This window comes from Parasteatoda tepidariorum, chromosome 10 (genome assembly GCF_043381705.1).
Source record: "Parasteatoda tepidariorum isolate YZ-2023 chromosome 10, CAS_Ptep_4.0, whole genome shotgun sequence".
In the NCBI taxonomy this organism is placed as follows: domain Eukaryota; kingdom Metazoa; phylum Arthropoda; class Arachnida; order Araneae; family Theridiidae; genus Parasteatoda; species Parasteatoda tepidariorum.
Genome location: NC_092213.1, coordinates 61,109,180 through 61,129,483, shown reverse-complemented (window position 1 = coordinate 61,129,483; position 20,304 = coordinate 61,109,180). Strand labels below are relative to the sequence as shown.

General features: G+C 26.2%; 1 protein-coding gene across 4 annotated transcripts in view; it reads left to right on the top strand.

The window, feature by feature from the left end:
* The window catches only part of LOC107451281 (S-adenosylhomocysteine hydrolase-like protein 1), a 223,292-nt gene extending 204,123 nt beyond the window's left edge, over positions 1 to 19,169 (top strand). For all 4 annotated transcript variants that reach the window (XM_016067330.3, XM_016067331.3, XM_016067333.3 and 1 more), the window contains 13 exons: positions 950 to 980; positions 3,647 to 3,741; positions 5,954 to 6,130; positions 8,234 to 8,280; positions 8,962 to 9,025; positions 10,059 to 10,147; positions 10,865 to 10,935; positions 11,019 to 11,113; positions 11,673 to 11,765; positions 12,732 to 12,879; positions 15,077 to 15,197; positions 16,406 to 16,985; positions 17,158 to 19,169. In XM_016067330.3, coding sequence (XP_015922816.1) covers positions 950 to 980; positions 3,647 to 3,741; positions 5,954 to 6,130; positions 8,234 to 8,280; positions 8,962 to 9,025; positions 10,059 to 10,147; positions 10,865 to 10,935; positions 11,019 to 11,113; positions 11,673 to 11,765; positions 12,732 to 12,879; positions 15,077 to 15,197; positions 16,406 to 16,412 — 1,038 coding nt within the window. In that variant the 3' untranslated portion in view covers positions 16,413 to 16,985; positions 17,158 to 19,169. The remainder of the gene's footprint in view (positions 1 to 949; positions 981 to 3,646; positions 3,742 to 5,953; positions 6,131 to 8,233; positions 8,281 to 8,961; positions 9,026 to 10,058; positions 10,148 to 10,864; positions 10,936 to 11,018; positions 11,114 to 11,672; positions 11,766 to 12,731; positions 12,880 to 15,076; positions 15,198 to 16,405; positions 16,986 to 17,157) is intronic.
* Positions 19,170 to 20,304: the final 1,135 nt, after the last annotated feature.

The window sequence follows — 20,304 nt, the reverse complement described above, 5'->3', positions numbered from 1 at the left end:
TTTAATTTGCCCTTTTTAAAAGTAGCCTGGTATTTGTGTATTGCACTAAAAAATGTGCTGATGTTTTCGAAAAGTGTTGTTTTGATTTTTTTAGCTTGATTTTATTTTAGCCTTTTTTTGTTTATTTTTTTGCATGATTTTTTTTAGTATGATTTCATTTTAATATATTTTTCAATGCACTTTTACCTAAAATGGTGTACTGTAGCTATACTTGTGTTCCATCATTGTGGAATTGATAAGCATTTAAAAAAAAATTTGTTTAAATTATTGATAAAAATTTTTTTATTGCCAAAAATATTCAAATTTAAATAAATTTGAAAGGTTTAGAAAGTGTTAAACGATTATGTATTAAAAATGTATGACTGTAGAACAGTTTCATAACGAGTTGTCTCATAAATAACTTAAATTTGGCTAATCATAAACTTTAAAAATTTTTCCCTATTGTGTATCTGAAAGCTCTAACATTTACGTATAGGAAATTTTCTAACTTACTTTTAAAGGTATTGATTTATTTTTTTTATATTCAAATTGTCTATATATAAAAATGGATTGATTAAGTATTTGTACACTTTTAAACCTTGATAGTTGGACGGTCATAGTTGACACAGTAGTTGCTGTAGGTAATTGTAGCTGGAAAAAAATTAAATTTTATGCATTCTAAATGTGATTAATATTTGGTCACGTTTGTAGCTATAAAAAAAATACAAAATAAAAAATATGGGAAAATAGTTTGTTTTTATCTCGTATATCCATGTTAATGAATTAGGTATGTTCTAAACTTTCATGCTTTATAAGCGATAAAGTAAAAATCAGAATTCATATGTCTATGCTCTTTTCTTTCTAATTTTGAAACTTGCTTGTTAGTTGTGAAAAAAAAAACGATTATAACACTTTAATATTTTTATTTATTGTATGCACATTGTAGTTCAATTATTCATTTTTATTTCAGAATGAAGTTGCTGCTGCTGTTGCTGAATCTGGTTAGTTAGTTTTAATTAATTTCAATACATTAAATTAAAATTTAAATATATTTCTAAAAAAAATTCTGAAAGGTTGATTAGAGTTATTCTATATTTTTGAGTTTACTGTTTTCGGGTCTTGGAAAAAAGTCCATAGTTTGGCCATGCATTTTAGACATCATAATGTGTAAAATATATACTAAGTAAACAAACAAAAATATATATTAACTGCGAAGTATTAATGCTATTTAATAGAAAAAGGTATAGAAAGTAATTTTTTTATGAATCAGTAATGATAAATGCACAGTGCAGAAAAAAAAAATCACTCGGAATAACTCTTGATCAAATGATCAAGTATTCACTTACTAAGATTCAAAGGTTCAAGGGAGTAACCTCAAAAATGTTTAGTGCAGACAATGTTTTAAGTTACGAAATCAGGCACAAAAATGTACTTTCTCTCTGAATAAACATACCACTTTCCTGATAGATTTGATTCCTTACTTTCCAATTAAGAGAGGTATTCTCAATTTGGGAAATAAGGTCCCAATTGTTTGGTCATGAGAGCGGTTCCAAAATTTGGGTTATTTTTTTGTGCATTTTGCCCTATCTTGATAATTCTTTAAGCATAATTAATAGTCCTTGTGCATGAAAATCCAACCATTAGATAAAAAATTGTTCACGGTGATTCTCTCTTTTTTGTACTGTACATTTAAAGTCGAACAATGATTCAGATATAAAAGATTTATTGTGTAATTATGGCAAATGGTTTTAAAAGGGAATTATTATCTGAATATATTTAACATTATTTCCACTGTGTGTTTCAAATAACTTATTTTATTAAACTTTCATATTATTTTATAAATTTATTTTCAATAGATATGAAAAAAAAAGTTTTAGTTGTCAGTTTTATTTCCTTTATACTTTACTTCTGAGATGCTGAGTTGTTATCTAATAGCTCAAAATAAGGAAATGGGACATTCCAATGAAGAAAAAGTTAATTTAAAATAGGAAATGGAATTTTAAACTAGTATTTTGTACCAAAAACTGACCTAGACCTTTTGCTGTCTTATGTAAGAGCAGGTAGTTGAATGACTAGTTCTATTTTAGGGAAAAAATTCATGGCACATTTTGGCTGTTTAATTCTCAATAGTTTTTTCATATGTTTAAAACTTAACTATGTAATCAAGTTTTAAATATTAAGGAGGAAAAGTAATTTAATTCTAAACAATAAAGCTTCAGATTTTCAATTTTTTTCCCCTCTTACTTTTTAATTTTTGCTTATTTTAATTGAATAAATTGCAATTCTTTTTAGCTAATAAATGATTTGCTCATTGCTTCATTTTCTTAGTTATTTCTGATATTGGAAAAATTTGTTATTAATATTGAAAAAATATAACCATTTTTTGGTCTCTAAAGCAATGTTAGGGTCTTGTAGTTTTTTTAACATTCAGATATAAGTTTATATAAATTCTATAATGAGAATTTATGCCATAATGGTGACAGTTGCTACCAAATGTTCGACACATTTACTAAAATTATATACATGGGCGAAAAATTTGTCACCTTGAAGAAATGTTTGGAATTTACAAAATAGTAACAAAAAATAGCTTTTTGCATCGAATTCGATCCATTTAAAAAATTGTTCTACTAATTTTATTGTTCTGTGAATATTATTCAAATAAAATAAGTCTGGTACAAAAAATTTTAAATATAAATGTTGAAATTTTAACTCTACATGTTGCGTTTTGCTTTGAATTCATATATACTGACAAAATATTTTGCTCTCTTTTAGAATTGAATTTATTTAAAAAAATTTTAATTGTTAGATTTTTAGTTTTCATTTTCTCTGTGTTCCTCATTTATTTATTTGGTTCTCTCATTTTAATCTCCATGTTTAATGTATTTACTAATATCATTTTAGCTTTTTTTCACTTAATTTTAATAAAAACTAATATTCAATTATTATGGAGTAATGAACTTAGTTTTAAGATGTTATAGGTAGCAATTAATAATTTTTGATGTGTACCATAACAGTAATTATGTGTGAAGTTATTATGGTAGACACACTTGAGAAAAAAAAATCTATTACAGTCAAACTCGTTTATAACGAGCTCGGATTTAACGAGAACTCGGATTTACCGAGGGAAACGAGATTATTTGGTTGGATCAATGTTAATTCTATGCAACAGAAGTTGCTTTTAACGAGCAAGACCCTGTTTTAGCGAGCAATATTTTTCTGTCTTGCAATCTTTTTTCTCATCTTTCTAGTCTTTCTGTCTTATCTTTTTTTCAAAATGATAAGAAATTTTCGCGAAATAAAAAAAAACGCGATTAAATTAATTAATGTAATTAAAATAAGTAAGTATTAATTAAATTTTAAGTAAATTCAATCATTTGACCTCCCAAGCACCCCCCCCCCTCTTCTGGTTGCACGCCTGTCTTAAATACCCGTTTATTACGAGCACTCGGATTTAACGAGTAAATGTTACTGTCCCTTTGTGCTCGTTATAAACGAGTTCGACTGTAGTAAGTTTTCAGACCACTAAATAAATATCTAGGTGGCCCTATTGGACCACTAAAGTTTTATTGTTGGTTGGAACCCTATCTTTAATATTCATAAAAGTTTCAATAGTCACTACAATTATAAGGATTGTTTTAACTAAACTGTGTAATCTGATGTTGTATAGGTGTTCCAGTATATGCATGGAGAGGAGAGAGCGAAGAGGACTTCTGGTGGTGCATAGATAAGTGCATATATGCTGATAATTGGCAGCCAAATATGGTAATATGACATCTCTTTTAATTTTGCATGGAAAAAATTTACTATATTTTTTAATAACTTCATTTGTTATACATTCCTCTTTTAGAAATGTTCTGCAGAACTTTACAAAAAATTAGAGTGGTTGATAAATTTATGCTTTAACTCATTTCGACCAAAGGTGCACAAACACACCATTTGAATTAATATTTTTTTTATCAACACTGTGACAAATATTTTTCACAAATTTTATTTTTCTGCCATTGTCAAGGGTTCGAAAACATCTATGAAATATTGGTAATTCAATTAGAGTAAACGCTTTCTGCTGAGAAATTTTTAAACTGCTCTAGCTTATTAACTTCAAACGGTTATTGACTAATGAAATTTTTTGAAAATATGTATAATTATTCTTTTTGAGATTTATCATACATTTTTATGATGGATTAAAGTTGCAATTCAGTAAATAAAAAATAAATTAAAAAAATTTTCATAAAAAGAACAAGCATTCAACTAAATGGTTTGTTCATTGATTTAGTGAATGGTGCCTATACGTACCAGTTTATTTCTTAAATAAAATAAAATTTTTCGTACATGAAATTTTTTTTTGTATCTTAATGATTGGGACAGCCGGTGTGTATTCAAGAGTTGTGAAATATTGATTAAAAAGTTATTGATTATCAGATTTTGGTATATGTTGTTAATGTCCAAGTACACTAATACAATTTAATAATTTAACTTGATTTTAAAGCTTTGATGGAAAACATATTAACAAATGTAGTTCTAGTGAACTTATTAATGTCGGGGAAAATTGCTTTATTAAAAGACTAGTTATAATACAGTTGTACTGTTAAATATTTTTAAATCTTAAATTTATTTATTTACTTTTTTTTATGAAAACAACACTGTCTCTTCAACAGAATTTTATAAGTTTAGGTTGGATATTTTTATGATGTCTAATGATTATGCTCAGAGAAAAATGTTTACATATTGCAATGTGTGCAAAAAAAACGTACACTTTTGCAAGTTCACTTTTTCTAACTTTTACAGTACGATACTTTTATTTACGTCGCACTAGAGATACACAATGAGCTATTGGTGACTGTCTGGGAAACAACCCTGAGGATGATCCAAAAACAACATACGTACATCACGTCGAATTTCATATACCCAGGGCATATTCACATATCATCCATCGATTCACACATCGTAATTTTGATCTGAACCAGATCACCGATCAATAACCCCAGAGGTATTTATTTGTTATGGCAACTTGGAGGACTTGATGACCCTGACAGACTTAGCGTGCAGCAGCCACTATTTTGTGCACTCCCCATTTCTTCAGCTGGCAGAGATCAAACTCCCGATCTCTCGGACATGGGCCCCAACCAATACCTCCTAGATTGAAGAAAGCCGAAGGACGGAAAACGATGACTCATACAGTTAGGCCCAGATTTGCTGATCACTTCTGACGAAGCTTCTCTTTTTCCCTTCTGTTTCTCGACACTTTTTCGTTACTCTTCTACTAATTTTTTACTTTCTACAAATTATTATTATTATTTTTTTTGTCTAGATTAAATGTTCTTAAATTGTGTAAAAATGCTTAATATATTTATTTGTTTTCAGAAATGATTAACAATAAATCAATTCTAACAAAAATAACTGTTGTGTGAATGAAAAAAAATATATTTTTAAGCATTAAATATCAGTTTTATTTTATAAATTGGAAAATTTTATCTAACTTTTTGTTATAAAATGTATGGATTAAAAACAAAGAAATATATTTTTAAAGGGATTTTACACATTTATTATTATTATAGTTTTGACATAAAACTAAGAAAGGGGTCTAATTTTTATAATATGATACTTACATTTTTAGTAGATGATTATTTTGGATTTTAATGATTATGTTTTGCATGTTATTAGAACTAGAGCATACGAAATAAAATAGAAATTGTTTATAAACAATGACATAAAATGAGCTTAAAAAAATTTAGAAAATCAAATGCAGTCTTCAAACAAGGTTTAGATAGTAAAAAAAAACATATCAAAAGCATGATTATAATTTGTATTTTTTTCCTGTGGAAGTGTGATTGTTAGAAGTGATAAACTAAAATTAAAGTAAGCAACCTTAGATAACAAATATTTTATTAAATAGCAAATTCAAAAAACGATAAATAAAATGNTGACATCATTTCTATTTTCGAATATTTATTAATGTTTCGATTGTTGTATGTAGATTTTAGACGATGGAGGTGACGCCACACACTTAATGTTAAAAAAATACCCAGCCATGTTCCGTGGAATTAAAGGTATTGTTGAAGAAAGTGTTACTGGTGTACATCGTCTCTATCAGTTATCAAAATCTGGGAAGTTGACAGTACCTGCAATGAATGTTAATGATTCTGTAACTAAAGTAAGTTTTATATAATCATTTAAGAAATATTTATTTTAATATATATGTTACCGGCAAAGTATCAAACGCAGGCATTGTATAGAATGACTAGGCATTGTATAGAATGCCTGATGTTTTTAGGCGAAGTATGAAATGAGTGAAGTATTACATACTTAGCCTAGGCATTGTATAGAATACCTAGGCATTCTATACAATGCTGGATGCTATTTAGGCAAAGTATGAAATAAACGTCCTGATGAGGTTATTATGTAAATGATGTGCATGTTATTGTGAATGAGCGAAATAGGTGATTGTTGACTTTCACCGGTGAATGTTGATAATCACATAGTCGCTTTGGTGAATATCCGAAATATTTATTACATCCGATATTGTATTCATTTATTCGTGGATATAATTACATTTATTCGTTATTTTAATACTTACTGACGATAGATTAGAAGAAACATTAGTGTTTGGAGTATCGGGCAAATGTAAACCGGGCAATGATCCTTAACCTTAAAAAAAACACCAGTGTAGGGTATACCGGGCAATGGCACCTGATCTTAAAAAAACATCAGTGTAGGGTATACCGGGCAGTTGCACTAATCCATAAAAAAAACATCAGTGTAGGGTATACCGGGCAATGGCACTTAACTAGACCTAGTATATATTTCGGACATTTACCAAAGGTCCAGTCTTACTAGTTCTAGTTAAGTGCCATTGCCCGGTATACCCTACACTGATGTTTTTTTAAGTTCAAGTGCCACTACTCGGTATACATTTGCCCAGTATACCCTACACTGATGTTTCTTCTAATCTATCGTCAGTAAGTATTAAAATATCGAATAAGTGTAAAACTACCGATTTCGGTCATTCACAGTAACATGCATTTCTCAAAAATAAAAATGTTATTCTGAAAAAATACCAAGAGTGAAAAAATACCAAAACATTTATTCAAAATGTGGAAAGAAAATTGAAAAGTTATGCAAAACAAAATTTAAGCCTTTCTTATTAAGGGAAACAAAATTTTCATATAAAAAATATTAAATTAACCTTCTTGTTGCAACATGGCAGGCTTGAATGACATTTTGAATTATATTTTATTAAATTTTTCTATGTAAATTTCATTAAATTCCTCCATTTCCATGTAGCACAGTAAAAAAATCATTTTTGTTATTAGTCAAAAGTCACGAGCCTTGCCAAGTGATATTTGAAACGAATCAGAGATGTATTTTATACTTTGCCGATTTCTCTTTTGGCAATCTATCGAATGCCTAGGAAATGTGTGAAATATAAATCATTTCATACTTTGCCGGCTAATTTTAGGCATTCTATACAATGCCTAGACATTCTATACAATGCCGGATTTTATAGTTTGCCGGTAACATATATCTATATATAAAACAGAGCTTTAGTCATTTTAAAATTGTAAGCCTGTTTAAGTTTGTTTATATTTTAATAATGTGTTAATTTGTGTTAACAGAAAAAGCATAAGCCATATTTTGTCAGCTTTGCATCTCTTTTATTGTAATTAAATCATTGCAATCTATTCAAATCATTGATGTAATTACACTTCAGTTTCAAAAAAGAGTAGTTTTGCCTTTGTTATTTCTTACTTTGTGATTTCAAACTTTTCCTGCAATATTGTTTCACTTATGTTTTCATACATTTACTTATTTCATTCTGTTTTTAAGTTTAGCTACCCTTTTTTAGGACTAAACTTTAAAATTTTGGGTGAGAATTGCCCAAACTTAATGTCAATATAAAGCAGAGTTTATGTATGTTTCATATGTAGACAGGAATTTCTCCTCCTAATAACAGAAAGTTATAAAATGTCTACATCCTAAATTTTAAAAAATGTTTATTTAATCATATTAATTGTAAAATACTCTTGCTAATAAATATTATTTCAATGTTTTTTGTATTATAATTATTATTATTTTGTAAAAGATTCAATAAGTTTATTTAAAGCTTCTAGCATCACTATTAGATTTAGAAGCTAGATTTTCTCAAAAACTATACACTTATTCAATTTTAAAAGTAGACATAAAACAAAATTGTTTAAATAATAAAAATGTGTTGAACAAAATGAAATCTTTTGCTAAAATTCTTTATTTATTTTAGACGAAATTCGACAATCTATATAGCTGCAGGGAGAGTATTCTTGATGCGTAAGTAAACTTTTAAAAAAATTATGCAATTTTTTTTTATGAATTTGTATAAAAAAAAAAGCTTAACGTAGCATTGATTAAGGTTTTTCTGTACTATTACTTATTCCATGTGTAGCAAAACTTCCAGAGATTTTAGTTAACCTTTAACATTCAAAGTCCGAAGATTAACAGGAAATTTCTATAAAATTAAATGGTAGTTTTTAATAATGGACAAGTTATTTTAAATGCTAATATCAAGTATAAGGTAAGCAGAAAAGGTTAGTAATGTTGTTCACAGACCTAGAAATGATATTTAATAGAAAAGAATTGGAATTTCAATTATATAAGCAATTATAAATGCTATCATACTTTTTAATTTGATAATTATGTAATGAAGTTGAACTTTTTAAGTTTTATAATATTAGTGATACTTAAAAAAGAAAAAATATATATGCCAGTAACCAAAGCTTGGGAATTTTTTTTAAATTTGTATTTAGTTTTTCCTTAATGCCTGAATTCAATTCAAAAAACATTTATAAATTGTTATAAAAATGTACTTTAACAGAAATTGAAAAATCACTGTCTAAGAGATAAATATTTGTATATTTTTTTTATTTATAAATATTTGCTGAGTTTCAGAAACCTCTTTAGATTATATTTATTTCATTATTTTCTGTGTCTAAAGTAAATAATTATTTTCAGTTTGAAGCGTTCAACTGATGTTATGTTTGGTGGAAAACATGTTCTTGTCTGTGGGTATGGTGAGGTAATTTATCACAGTTTTTCATGAATTTTAGTTTTTGATTAAAATATTTGTGTATAAATATGTACAGTTAGACTTCTTAAAAAGAGTATTTTTTGAATGTTAAAAATACTTTCTTTAGTGGGTGAATTTTATTTTAATTTATTAGTTGTAAATTAAACTTATTTGTATTTAATGTTAACTTATTTCATTAGAGAAAGCTTAAAAAATATTTCTTTTATAAATTTTTATCTTTTATTATTATTATTTATTTATTCTTAAAAACGGGATTAAAGCTTGAAAGGGAAGTTTTCTAATAAAGTGCATCAATAGATTCAATTCTAGTTTACATCTAAATATTTTATATTAAATTTATGATTACATTTTTTAATGAAACAAAGGCTATGTCATAAGCTGCATAATCAAACAATTAACTGTTGACATTGATTATATCCCTCTCTTTTTAATATTGATTTGTAACTTTTTTGTATATTTTAAATTTTTTCTTATTAATAGAAAATTCTCCAATGAAACATAGTTAAATGAACCAGTTTATCATACTGTTGGAATTTAAAAAATTAGTTAAATTTCAAATTTATAACTTAGTCTATTTTTCAAGCATTTTTATCATTTTTATGTACCTAAATATGGTTTTATTATCTAAGAATAATTTTTTGGTTAACAGAATTGAAACGTGACCTTTCCCAATTTTTTTTATTTGTTTTAGTTATTTATTGTATCAATTTCATGTTCAAAATCTCGTGTTAAAATTTTTCCTAAAGAAATTATTATTTTTAAATAAAAATGCTGTATTTTTCATAGCATTTCACAGAATATACCAATTTATTTCTCACTGTTTTTTATTGTTTTTAGTTACAATAAAAAGCAGTGAAACTTTTTTTTCTTTTTTTATGATAAAAAAAAATCAAAGTACTACTTTTCTCATATGCCAATTATCTTACATATGCCAATATTCATATTCCAATTACCTTACACTAATACTTTTTCACTTGATAGCAATGATATTCCTAACATTTTGTTAGTTTTCTCCTTCTAGGTTGGAAAGGGCTGTTGTTCTGCTTTGAAAGGAATGGGATCTGTTGTTTGTGTTTCAGAAATTGATCCTATCTGCGCTCTGCAAGCTTGGTAAATATTTTTTTTACACCTGTGTGTGTTTATAAATTTGTTTTTGAGAAGTATCATGTACTTTTTCTCTTTTTTAAAAAAAAATATTTTCTAAGACACAACTAATGCTAATCGTCTAGTTCTTAAAATTATTAGGATATAACATGGCAATTACAGATACTGGAATGAGTATGTTTCTCTACGTAAAAGTAAAGCTAAACAACATGAAAAAAAGCGAAATTTTGTAGCTTTATTTGTGCTTTATTCATGTTATCTATCTTTCACTGTTATTAATTGACTTTTTATTAATTTATTTTTAAGAAGCAAAATGTATTTATTGTGATTCATTTTAAAGTTTTCTTTTTTTAAATAACAAATACTAACTGTATTTTCCTAAAAATATTTTTAATGTAAGAGGTACTTAAGAAGCTTGTAATGTTCATTCACCAAGAGTTGGCACTTGGCTTCACCTTTGTCATGTTCTTGCTTCATTGCGTTTTTATTTTTTAAATATGCTTTTGTTCAATTTTGATTTTTAAGTCAGATAACATTGAGAGCAATGTTTCACAATGCTTTTATATTGTCTTTGACATCAAATTGGAATATATTTGAGTAGTGTATTAGTAATATAGCTTCAAAATCAGACTTATTTTATAATCATTTTGTGCATCAGTCATTTTTAGTATTTTTTTAGTTTTGTTATTCTTAGCAATATTTATTATTTTTATTACTTTTTAGCATGGATGGTTTTAGAGTTGTTAAAGTGGGAGAAGTGGTACGACATATCGATGTATTGATTACAGCTACTGGTAAGCAAGCTTTACATCAAATTTCTATTCACTAACAAATGTTTCTATGATTTTTGTCATGTTTATACTTATGTTTTATTCAGGGAATAAAAATGTTGTGACCAGAGAGCACATGGATAAAATGAAAAATGGTTGCATTCTTTGTAATATGGGCCATTCAAATACTGAAATTGATGTGGTGAGTTTATAACTTACTCTCATTAAAAAATTTTTGATTCTGACAAGATTTAGAGACCCTACTTAATTTGTATGATAACTTAAAAATATGAATTACTTTGAAGTTAAAAAGGCTTTAGTTTTAATTTATTAAATTATACTGCAAAATACATGCATTAATTGCGAGATATCTAAGTGTTAGGTAGTGTTCTGTGTTAATTTAATATTTTTCAATTATTCATACTATTTAATCGATTGATTGAACTATTGATACCATTTAATTATTGATACTATTTAATCCTATCTGTTCTCTAATAGTATTTTATTCATGAATTATTTTCAAATGAAAGTGAAAATGAATTATTTTTCTTTGAATTTTTATTCTGAAATTGCATATTTTTTATTCACAATCTAGACAAAAATATGAAAATTTTTCAGTTCTGCGCTTAACATATCTTCTGTGATCAAGATTTTTATTTAATTTTCAAAGTTATATGTAATATCTTATCAATGAAACTTAGCACATTTCATCAAAATTTTATAAATTTTCTCTAATTTTTATATTCTTAATTTTGTTTTAGCAAAGTTTAAAAGGTCTAACATGGGAGAAGGTTCGATCACAAGTGGATCATATTATATGGCCTGATGGAAAAAGAATAATTCTCTTAGCTGAGGTGAACTTTACTTTATTGTCGATGTTGAAAACTGTTTTTAAAAATAATAATATATAATTAAAAATTATTTTTATTATTTATTTACTGCAAGCAGGAATATCTATATGAATATTTTCATTTCTATACTATCAATAGAGAGAGAGCAAAAACATATTTCAAAGGAATTTAGTGCAGAACCACTTGTGTTACTTTTAATGTTCAATATTTTGCTCTCTGAATAGCTAAATAAATTATTTACTATCTGAACTAAATATAAAGAAAATAAAGTTATAATAATAAAAAATCATAGATAACTGTTTCATGTTACTAGTATTTCTAAAGTTTATAATTATAGTAATGTACTATAAATATATTGTTATATAAAAATTATAGTGTTGTACTATAAATTTTACACGAGATTCATATGGGACGAATTTCATTCAAACTAAATTGAAGATAATTTTTTTTTGTAATACATAACTGAATTGTAGCGATTTAATTGTCACTCACTGAATAACTGATCCTTTGTTTACTTTTACATAAATTAAACATGTAAATTATATAATATTACTAAGGAATTATTTTATTTTTCTTGCGCTTAATTTTAAAAACTGGTGATTTCAAATTACAATAATAAAGTGCAATAAGATAGATACCAAATATAATAGAATCAGTTTTTATATTTTTAATTTTCTTTGTCTTTATTCAAGTGACATCAAAAAATTTCGCATTCCTAATATTGTAAGTACAAGTAATATAGGATAGTACTATTTACGAATAGCATTTATATTAAAATAAAAATGTATTAAAGAAATATAAAATTTTCTGGTACTGATATTATTTTTATACTAGTTTAAATTTTCACTTTTCTTTTTAAATTGGAGAAAAAAGTATTTCTTCATAGGCCTTTGTTTTATTTAATAGTAAATTTAACGAAATTGATATGCCGTTGAATTGTTTAATTATTTTTAATTTGTCATCATGCAGGGCCGTCTTGCCAATCTGAGCTGTTCCACTATTCCTTCATTTGTTGTATCCATTACAGCATCTACTCAAGCTCTAGCTCTTATTGAATTATTTAGTGCTGCTGCTGGGAGGTACAAAGGAGATGTTTATCTTCTGCCCAAAAAAATGGGTAATTCTCTGATTAATATATTTATTTATCAATCTTTTCTTTCTAATATTTCCTTCCTTTATATACAAACTATTGGATAAATATACAAATTTTCTAGACGTTTATTACCTGAACTTATAAAAATAAATCTAAATTATTTTTGTAAAATGTTTTATACTTGAATTTAAAGTTATCTAAATACTATATATCCTAGTGTATTTTGATTATGAGATAGCAAATGTAAGTTGTTCTTTAAAAAAAAATGTGAAAGTTTCTAAAAAAGTGTTAACAAAAGTATAAAGTCATAAAAAATTATCAAGTTTACAATATTTTCCCCAAATATAAAGCATTCCACATTGTTCTTTCTGAATATGATACATTTACCTTTCGAATAAAGATGCACTAACAAATGTAGTAAAATCTTTTCTGGAACTCAGTGGATGAAATAAAATCAATCGCAGATTGGAATTCGTATGACGACATGTCGTTACTTATGCCACTTGCTATTCGATAGATTTCAGCAAGCCTGCTTGAATATATCAGATTTTTAAGGCAGATGTTAAGTTTTCTGTTTTATCAGTGGTGCCATCTGCAGTCAAGAATACGACTTCAGCCATACACAGGTCAAAGCCTGTTTTACAGGAAGGAGCTAATCATACTCCATTCATTCATTGTAATTTTAACCTGGACCAGAGAACTATCAATCTCCAATTCAATCCTCTCAGAAGTATTGATTTGTTATGGGAACTTAGAGGACTTTGTGACCCTGACATATTTAACGTGCACCAGTTACCTCATAATAATAATAATAGAGTATTCTTTGCCCATCATCATTCAAATTCTCACTCCCAGTGTCCTATAAACCAAGCTATCCTGGCCTACGACAAGATTGTTAACGTGACTGAATCCAACAATGATGATGTTCTGGAATCTTTAAATTTATAGCTTTATGGTATGTCTTCTTGCTTAATTATTAAAACCTTTTTAAAGTCATCCAAATCCAGGTAGCAGGAGAGGAACCACACTTTTACTGATTGCACTAAGCAAAAAAAAAAAGTTGCTACTAACATATAATCCATTATTTTATCCAATTTGCACCAAAACACAAATTTTACTTCCTCAGCAAAATTTCGAAAACTGAATGCCATTATTCTTTTCATATGATCTTTTAATTTCTCTTTCAAATACATGTGGTATCGCAGCTCTCAGTTGATCACACCCATAATCTTTTTCCTGTGTTATTGTTTTTATGGGATTCCTGTATTCAAAAAGAAAATATTGTAACAAAGCTGGTAAATGAAGAAAAGAAATTGGCCCAAAAATTTAATGGAACTTAAAAGTTATTAGAAAATGCTTGGAAAATTAAAAATTACTGTTGGGAGTATTCAAATACTGTTCCAGGATGTATCAACTAATATTAATGATGCGTTTTTGGTTTCCCTAATTCCAGAAATTAAGCAGGACTTTTGAAATTAAAAATTAGTGTTCAAAAGAAAATTTTAACAAACATGCATTTATTTATTTTTTTGTGTTTATGTTGATATTTTAATGATATCAATAATATTGATTTTATTTAAATTAGTAAATAAAATAGGATTAAATTTATATTATAATTTTCTCAGATTAATGTTTTATTTTTAGTTTAAAAACTTGCATTTTTTCTATTTATTGATATTTGAAATATTAAAAGAATAGTTCTTTGTCTGCTTTGAAATTATTCAACTTAACTTTAATTATTAAATATTTATCATTGTGCTTTTGTTAGTTTCGTTTTGCTTAAAAACTTTATTTTTAATGCATGTCAAAAGAGTAGTTTTTCTACTACTAGCTTGTTTCTATCTGATGTAAAAGAGTTCTTTTTGAATACAAAAATCGCTTCTCCATGATACAAATTAAGTTTTTTCTGATGCAAAGCTTAGATTTTCCAGATGTGAAAATTGATTCAACTTTTTGAAAGAGAGTGGGATCCCTACAGCGGTTATTTTAAAAAATATCATGAAAGAGCTAATGATTTTTTTTTATTATTTATTGTATCTGTTTAATATAATTTTTTCTAATTGAGAACTAAGAAAAAAAGTGTAAACAAGTTTAAAAATTAAATTTGATATGGATACAATTTTTATTAGTATTGTTTAAGTTTTTTTATTTAGTGAAATCTATAAGAGAATATAGAATTATCTCTGCAGGAATTTAAAGTGTGTAAAATCCTCTTTTTCAGATGAGTATGTTGCAAGTCTTCATTTGCCTACATTTGATGCCCACCTGACTGAAATGACAGATGAACAAGCTCGATATATGGGCTTAAACAAAGCTGGCCCTTTCAAACAAGCATATTATAGGTATTTAAAAAATATGTTTTTTAGTGTTTACAAGGCAGAATTTTATTTCCAAATATTACACCTGATATCCTACCAATTCAGTTTATTGCATTCTGTAGAATTGTAGTAATAGTATAAGGCAAACCAAAATAAATTAGATATAATTAGTGATGTAAATAGCCATATGCGGCTAGTTCCGATAGTTAAATGAAGCTTTATTTGAATTCTATTATTCTGCTTTATTGAATTTTTCATTCTTGTTTTTGTATTAAACAAGTAAAATTGATAATTTTGAATTAAATTAACTATTCATTGAGTTTAAAAAAAAACATAGTTTTCTTAAGTGAATGTAAATGATTTCTTAGAATAATTTAAAGGAAAGAAATTTTCCAAAACAATAAATGTCTTACATAATCCAAATAGCTAATGCCTTACTTTCAAATATTATGTTAAATATTGATGAGATACGAACTTATAGTTTGTCTACGGTAATAACTCCCCCCACGACAAAGTCTGAGGATGTCTGCTGCTATAGAAACAAGAATAGTGAATTTCAAAGAGGGTAGCTTCTATTCACTTTAAGGTTAACACAATAGACCAAAGAAGCAGATTCCCTTTCTCTTACCGACCTGATGTCCTGAACAGACATCCCACACCCCTACTTGAAATAGTTATACCTTGCTACCATAGTCACCTCCAGATGAATGGCTAGGGGAGTTCATACTTTAGACAAACTATATGTATCATTGTTTGCAAACAAAGAGCTATTTGCTAAAAACTTTTTAACCCATAACGGAACAATTCTGCCATACAAGCTGTATGGCACTTATATTTACTAGGTCTCATGCTGCATATAATATGGTGGCGAAAATAATTTTGTTATTCTTATTGTTATCTTTTTTACAATTGAGTACTTGCAGTGATTTATGCTTAACCATGTGGTTTGAAGAGATTTAATTGGATACCTGTAAGCTACGTCATGTGTGTGTTTCGAACCTGATTGGATTTTGAATCGAGAAATGCTAAGCATTGCCTGTGATGAACACTTGCAGGAATCCAATTAATTAATTAATAATTATTATAATTAATAATTAAGTATTTTAATTAATAATTATTTAATTTACTAATAATTATATCGATTGAGAATTAAACTTGTAGCACTTCCAAAATGTATTAAAATTATATTTTTTAAGTTTTGTTTGTAATGTATTCCTCTCTTTTTATTCCAGATATTAAAAGTTTTAGATCAGGTGAAGTCCATTAAATGTGAAAGTTTATCATAAGGTCCAATACAGGGTTTGATTGAGTTACTATCATTCCAGATCTTTCTTGTGAGGAAATTGTGCAAAGTTGAGGTGTCTTATGTCAGTGCTACAGTTTTAAATATTGTAGCGCATTGATTTATATTTAGATATTACCTCAATATTGTTTCTTTTCATAATATTACGCATTCATCAATTTCTTTTTTTTTTTTCATTTCTTAAAGGTGATTTTTGTTTACTATGTGTTCATTGTGTGTGTGTGTTTTTTTAATGTGTTCTGTGTTATCTATGCTTTTAGTATTATTATGTTCATATATTTTGCTGCCTTCTTGAAATGAGCTCGTCAAAATATGTACTTGCCAACTTGATTTGCTGTCTGTATCAAGTTTTGAAGAAGAAAAAACTCAATTCATAATAAAAGTGACAAAAAATTATTTAATAAAAAATGTGTATTATGAACTTTATTTCAAGAGTTTTGAATCAATTCAACATGTACTGAAATATTTTAAATAAATGTGGCTTGGAATTATTCTCAACATTTATTCAGGTTATGTCATATCAAATGATACATTGGTTATCATTGAGTGATTAATCATTATCATAAGGGAACAAAGCCAGCATTTCAGATAGCACAACACAAACTGTCAAAGATACATTTTTTTCCAATGTTGAAACATTTAAGTTTTTCAGAAAGACTATTTATTTANACATTTATTCAGGTTATGTCATATCAAATGATACATTGGTTATCATTGAGTGATTAATCATTATCATAAGGGAACAAAGCCAGCATTTCAGATAGCACAACACAAACTGTCAAAGATACTGTCTGTCAAAGATACATTTTTTTCCAATGCTCACTTAAGTTTTTCAGAAAGACTATTTATTTATTTATTAATTCTGAATAAATTTTCTATGCAGAAGTTAATAATATATATTACTATCTTTATTTCTAAAAATATGTATTTAAATTAATTTTAATTAATATGCATTGAAACATTGATTTTTCAAGACTGGCAAGTATATTGCAGTATCGTTTTTTTTACTTAATTTTAAACACATTTATTCAGTTTTAATATTTACAACCTTTCTGAAGAAAACATTGCTTAAAGATTTAAATTTAGATAGTTAATTCTGAAATCCCATTTTAGCTTAATGAATTAGTAAAATAATAATAACACGTATTTTTTTCTAGTTTTTGTTGATCATTTAATGATCAATCATCACTTGATTGTTTTATAGACTGCTTATATTATAAAAATCTGTTGATCGCGATTTTTTTTAATTTACAAAGATTTATATTCTGTTTTTGCATTACAGACAATGAAAATCTAGGTTTGTTACTTGGTTACTTTAATATTAATAAGTATTCGTCAATGAAAGTAATAATTGTAGTTTGTTATCCTTAAGTCCATGACAGTTTTGAACATGTTGCCTTAAGCCTACTAAATTGTATTTGAAGATTTGATTTTGTTTGAAATGCTTCTATTGGTCTAGAATTATATTAATCTTTTTAAAATTACATTAAGTATGAATAATATTGTGTTTCTAACATGTATTGCTGCTTTCTTGTCATTCAGAGACACATAGCACTGTAAATTTAATTACAAAAAACATTAATTTTGGCTATAAAAAATGATTTATTGTATTTTAGAAGCTCTTGAAAAATATTGTCTTGGTACGGTTAAAATTTCAGTTGTAAATGATAAAAATTTGAACTGTCATATTTTTATTGCTAAAAAAGAAAAGACCTTTTTTTAATTGAAAAAAAAATATTTTTTTTCCATGAATTCATGTAAACCACACTTTATTGATACGCTTGATATTGTTTTGTACTTTAAATTAAATATCTTCCTCAGTTTTGTCTTCTAATTGACTTACAAACATATTCAATTTTTCCCCCATTAAAAAAAGGGGTTTAACCCTCTGATCTTTAATTAAAGTTTTTTCATACTTTAAACTAATCACTTTCTGGCAACAATTTTTTTTTTCATAAGCGTATTGCGAATGGAAAATTTTCTACAGTTATACCTCAGGCTCTAATGCTTGAAGGGATAAAATGCATTTTGTGAATTTTTTAGTCTTTAAAACATAGCACTTGTATTAATAACATTTTTTTTTCTTATTCATTTGAAATATTACATTTCTACTAGCTGTCATATTTTTAAAAAAAACATTCCACTTGAAATATTCTAGTGCTTGAGTTATCTTACATAAGAGTTAAACATAAAATGTATATAGTGAAATATAATATAGAGTAAATATTTAATGAACTTAAAAAAGTACGAATTTTTAATGTTTCAACTATTATAGGTATAAGTTTTATTTTCTTGTTGTTTAAATCGATTTTTTTTTTATCTTTGTACATTATCATTTATACAATTTCTTAATTATAATTTATTCATAGTTCATTCAAATTCTTTTTTTATGTATACAAAGATGTTGATAATTTAGAAATTAAGTTATAGTTTCTGTCAAAATTAATTGTATGTATTGCGTATCAAATATCAAAACCATACTTTAAAAACGAAATTTAAAAGAATGCATACTTAAATTTTTAAAAAAATGAAGAAAGATAAAAGAAATCTTTCAATTGTTTTATTGAAATGTTCAAACATTTTAACTATGCTGTTAACTTTTGAATTAATATAGAAATAAGCACAAAAATAAAATATAAATTTAATTAAAAGTTGAATATATTTTAAATTTAAGAAAAACTCTTAACTTTTTTTTTTAAAAAAAATCCAAAAGAACAACATCTTTGCATATATATTTTAACATTTTTCTGAGCATGTGTATTATTTCACCTCCTGTAATATTTTTCATTTTTGATCTTCAGAATTTTAGCCTACTTATTATAAATAAGTAAAAGATGTGTACTTATCATTTCTATGCAAACAAATAATATCAATGTAAATTGTGATTTGACAAAAGTCAGCATAGTTTCTAAGTATGCAATATGTGTAGTAGTTGAAGAAAATAGAATTGTTACATTGCATAGTTTGAATGTTAAGACGAAATAAGTTGTGTATTCATAGCATTTTTGTAATATTTATTTTTGTGAAGATGTAACTTTCAAACTTCATGAGATATATATATATATAACACAGCGAATACATGGAACACAGTTGCAGCCCGTTAAAAGTAAAATTAGTCATTAAATCTTTTGCTTACCTACATTAACTAGTTTTTAAAATAACAGTAATGATATTACAACCAGCACGGTTTAAACAGAAATGATTATTAGAATGTGCTTTAAATTAATTACTTTATCAACATGCATTATCTAAAATTATAATCATTTTTATCATACATTTGTTTAAGACAAAAATAATCTATGTCTTTTAATATTGTGAAAGCAATTAGTATTTATAATTTTTTAAAGATTAAAACGTTAACTTATCAACTTCATCATGGACTGTATTTTAAATTACCTACTTTATAAATGCATATTATAATTATCTAAAATTATAATTTACTTCCAAAATACTATAAACATTGTAAATATATCCATTGCCCCATAAATGTCTAGTTTTTCTAATTGGAGACAATTAAAAAAAATTCCATAAGCTCAAAGGAATTTTTTTCAAGTGCTCTGTGCATAATAGAATTTTTATTTTTAAATTAGATTTAAGAAACAGGATACTTTTTGTGCAATGTTGAGCAAAACGGAGTTTTTGTTTGATTAGTCGTTAATTGATGGCTTCCATTTGATAATTATTATATTAAGTTCCTTTTTCAACTGAAATAAAATTTTAAAAAGGATTTTATTTTGATATTTTTCTAAAAAAAATTTTCTTTTGCTTAAAAAGGTGGTTTGGACTTTAATAAGTTAATTAAAATGAATTAAGTTTGCATCAAATTTA